General features: G+C 33.2%; 1 protein-coding gene across 1 annotated transcript; it reads right to left on the bottom strand.

The window, feature by feature from the left end:
* Positions 1-1539: 1539 nt before the first annotated feature.
* Positions 1540-4142, bottom strand: esg (escargot). Its single transcript, XM_075296203.1, has one exon. It carries the CDS (start codon positions 3851-3853, stop codon positions 2192-2194), a length of 1662 nt encoding a protein of 553 aa, XP_075152318.1. The 5' UTR covers positions 3854-4142; the 3' UTR covers positions 1540-2191.
* Positions 4143-4810: the final 668 nt, after the last annotated feature.

The raw sequence follows: 4810 nt of genomic DNA, 5'->3' as shown, positions 1-4810 counted from the left end.
CTACTTCCGGATTACAAATTGGGGATCCAAACTACCTTTTTGGAAGCACTCTTTTTTGCTGGGAAGTTGTGACTTTAGAAGAAGTTCCAAATCGTTTTGCTGGGATACAAATGCACAAAATTTGTTATACCCTGTACCACAGCAATGGTGAAGTGTATAAATATTTCCCTCTGTAAGTAAATTTTATATTTTTACATTTTCCTTAAAAACAAATAAATACTATTTAATGAAAGGATCCACTGCTTGTGTAAAATTTCATTCCGCACAAACTTATTATACCCTTTACCACAATAGTGGTGAGGATTATAAAATCCAATATTTAACAGACACTTTAAACTAAATATGTTTTCCAAATTAAAAAAATAAATCAAGGTATTTTAAAGTTATGTTATGTTCAATTTACAGATTCGATATATCAGAAAATTTCAAGATTATTTTTTTTTTAAATAAAAATTTGTTTTTTATTTCAAGATTGTTTTTTTTTTTTTAATAAAAATTTGTTTTTTACATTAATGAAAATTTCAATACAATATACCAATGGATGGACGTAAACTTTCAAAATGGGTTTCCTAAATTTCATGAAAAAATTTCACAGCCAAGATCATGAAATTTTTTTCAAATAAAATTTAATTATTTTAAAGAAATTTGTCCTCAATATTCGATACGTTTTTATTATAAAATTCAAAATGCATGATCTTTCATTGTAATATGTTCCAAATCTCAGTGATATTAATACACTTATATTAAACCCCATATGTTTGGTTCCAGAATTTATAATTTTCATTTCCTTCTATGACCCTAACGTCAATATAATATGAGGTTGTAAGCTATTAGCTACATTTTATTTATGTGTTGCGGCTAATTTCTTCTTTCAATTGTCATCCGCAACATCTTAAAAAGAAAACTTATATGAAATCAGTGCAAAAGCATTATTGTATGGTTGCCATCATTTGTGTGACAAGTCCAGTAAAATAATTTTTTCTGATCAAATTTTGCACCACCTAAAAATCCAATAAAAATATCAACTTTGTTAAAGATTGTTTTTCTGCACCACCTTGGGATACAATAAAAATATTTTTGAAAATTTAAAGATTTTATATCATATTTAGGTGAGCACTTCTCAATAAATTGCCCAATTTTTATTTCAAAATTTATTAATATTCCTTTAGATCGTCCTTCCATTTAAATATAAAATATAAGAGGTTTTTAATATGGTTGGTGTAAGATATCAGTTTAAGGTCCCCATCCGTTTTTAGCTCTTTCTCGCTTGAATTTTATATTCCCACCAATTAATTTCCCATTTGAAATAAAAAATTGAAATTAATTTTTTTTAATAGAAATTTTTGTATTTTGTATGATTGTTCATTTGAATTTTTTTCTTTTATATTTTTTGTTTTTCTGTAAATAAATTATTCATTTTCTTTTTTTAAAACTAAAAAACATTTCATTTAAGGATGTATAAAAAAAAACTTCTGATATAAAAATATAACTATAAGTTATGATAAGATCTCTTAAATAACTATAAACATGGTTATAATACAACCATTAAATATGTATATCTAAAATATTTTTATGTATAGAGAATATAAAAAATATATGTTTATTTTTTAATCCATTTAAAATACTAGTTTTTATAAAATTTTGTTCATTGTCTTCCAGTTGTGTGGTTTGTTTGTTACAAAAATAAAATAATATTATTAAAAAAAATTGCTTCAAGAAATTTACATAAAAACTTATTTACAAGAAATAAAATTAAAAATAATAAAAAACAAAAATATTTTATACATTTGTACAGGCACTCTCTTAAGAAATTAGAAAAAAAGACAGTAAAAAAAATAATAATAAAGAAATTCAATTACAAGAGTTATTTTAATAAATGCAAGTGTGTGTGTGTTTTTTTTTTTTTTTTTTTTAACAGAAAAACTTAAAATTTTTTCATATAAGTCACTGACTAGAGATTTTAGAGAGTAAATAAAAGAAGAAATTATAAAGGCTCAGCCTTTTTTATTTGTAATGGGAGAAACACCAGGTTCTTATCTTCTTGGTAATACATCAGCTTAGTTTTTAGGAAAAAAAGTTGAAGTTTTGAGGAAAGTGCTTTTTTAGGAACTAATTTTTGGTGGTTCTTTATCTTTTTGTTGTGTTGTGGGAGTTGAGTATGGCAAACAAGATATTCGAAATTTAAGACATATTAATGATCTCCATAGACGGGATATGTTGGTAGATCATTGCTACTGCTATTATTATTTCCCGTACTGGGTGAACCTTGGCATCCACCTTCTGAGTGTTTGGTCAACAAAGACATACGGGAAAAGGTTTTCGAACAATTCGAGCAGGAATATTTTTTAATGTCGGAATGAGTTTGTAAATGGGCTCTGAGATTGGAACGATCAGCAAAGGCCCGATGACAATGTTGGCAGCTGAAAGGTTTCTCTCCAGTATGAGTGCGTATGTGGCCCTGTAATAGCCATGGCCGTGAGAAAGCCTTACCACAGATATTACATTTGCAGGGTAAAGTGTGAGTGCGGATATGCATCTTCAAAGCTCCCAACGAGACATAGGTCTTGTCACAATCCTTACAGCTAAAGGATTTCTTGATTTGATTACCCTCAGCAGCAGGACAATGGAATTGTTGATGTTTGGTGAGACCAGAAAATGTGGAATAGGACTTCTGGCAATCGGGACATTGATAGCGTGGAGGTCCCGACTTTTCTTTTTTAATTGGAGTTGAAGTGATTGGAGAGCTGGAAGTGGTGTTGGTAGATGATTTCATTGAAGACACCGATGAAGCATTTGAGGAAGTTTCCACATTTTCACTTTTAATATAGACAGACTTAAGAGGAGTTTTACTGGCATTCTGTTGAGCAGGTTTGAGCGATAAATCTTCAGGAACTGGTGATGCCAAGGATTCTGGTGTTAATGAACGCATGGAATAGTACGAGGATTCTGAATAAGCCGGTGAAATGGGAGCATGATGAGGAGCATAACCCAAGGCATAGGAGGCTGGTGTTTGATGATGAGGATGATAGGCTGGCAAAGGATAGGGCATAAATCTATGTTGGCCATGATGATGTTGTGAGGGTGATTGTGGCATTTGTCTTACACCAATGGGTCGGTGGATGACATCGGTACGCATGGGAGGTGATACTGAACTTGATCGTCCCGACAAATAATGATGGGGTGGTGGCGGTGATAGAGATCCAATCGAGTCTGAAGGTGAGCTGGGCGATAAAAGTTCTCCACGCAATGGAGAAATCTGTTGAGCCAAATGGGGATTGTTGATGGTGCGATAAAATTCTGCTGTATAAGGAGACATATGGAAATTCCATGGCTGTATGCCATATTTCGGATAGGTGGGAGTGGGCACTACAACAGCAGCAGCTGCTGAAGCTGCAGCCACTGCCGCGGCAGCAGCCAAAGCTGCCGCTTGTGTAGTATTAGCTTCTGATCCATGATTATCCTCAACATCCACGCAATCGATCATTTCCTCATCATCTTCATCTCCACACAAGCTATCGTCATCGGTATGATCGACGTCGACACCTTCATCTTCACAACAATCACTGACATTGATCATTTCATCCTCTTCAGCCAGAGCCGAGGAGGAAATCTTTTGTTTTGTGGCACTGCAGATATCATTGGAGGATTCTTTTTTCAAACTCAAATTCTGAGGTTCATCATTGTCCGTGTTGTTATCCAATTTAAGAATTTTTTTAGGATTATCCATGGTGATTGGGGTGACGATGGTGGTATCCTCCGATTCATCCTCATCGAAATGATAATGAACTGGTCTCTTTTTCAAAGGACACTTGCTGTAGTTTTTTTCCACTAGCATATCTTCAATATTATGCATTTTGTTTTCTTTGTTTATTATTTGTTTTTAATTCTTAAATATTTTTTTATTTCACAAAATTTTCTTTAAATTGTTTTTTTTTTTCTTTGTGTGATTTTCTTTTATAGTTTTTTTCTTTATTTTTCACTTTTTATGGCGATCATTTTTGGTTTTATTTAGGTTGATATAAATCCGTCTCTCCGTTAAAAACCGAATATCCAAAATTAGGATGAAAATAAATTAAAAAACAAAACAAAAAAATTGTTTTTTTTTCGTTTTCAGAACACAAGCAAGCAAATGCGATGTAAACTCAAGCAAAGGCAACGAAGAACTGTGCTGGAGCATCACTCACGGTGAGTTTATATAGGCCCGGGAGTTTTCCACCGCAACTCTTTGTAACTTCAGCTACAAAGGGAGAGCAAGAGCATAAACACAGAGAGTCTTTAGTAAAAAGCAAAATTCCCTGCTCTCACTCTCACAATGAGTATCACCTGCCTTGTAAACATAGTCAAACTCTCTTACTCATATCTCCACCATACAAGAAACACATGCATGCTATACAGACCATAAGCTGTTGCATAGTGGAGTGGTGTTTTTTTTTTTTTCAAATTACCACACATACATCCACTCGCAAGGGTCTTATATGCTTCGCAACCACCAATCGTTTAGCCTGGTGATGATAACTGTTTGTGTGAACCGCTATGCTGAAAAGAAACCTGTTTGAGCGTGTCTCATACACCAGCAGCAGACAACAACTGTACAGCACATGTTGTGGCTGGCTGGCTGGTCTAACGCGTGCCCGTTATTATGGTATGGTGTGCTTGGCTGTGGAATGAACCAATGGCAGCTGTTACTCATACACCTTTAGCCAATATGTAATCAAATGGAATATATAAAACAAAAGCAGCAAATAAGCAAATCTTCCTCTCACTCTCTTTTCGCAAGATGAGATTAACTGAGAGTAAATTGTTCAACTTT

The sequence above is a fragment of the Haematobia irritans genome, chromosome 2 (genome assembly GCF_050003625.1).
Source record: "Haematobia irritans isolate KBUSLIRL chromosome 2, ASM5000362v1, whole genome shotgun sequence".
Lineage (NCBI taxonomy): Eukaryota > Metazoa > Arthropoda > Insecta > Diptera > Muscidae > Haematobia > Haematobia irritans.
This window is presented reverse-complemented; position numbering and strand designations above follow the sequence as displayed.

Excerpts from the sequence above, each read along its gene's own strand:
- esg (XM_075296203.1), bottom strand. The coding sequence starts at position 3,853 with ATGCATAATATTGAAGATATGCTAGTGGAAAAAAACTACAGCAAGTGT.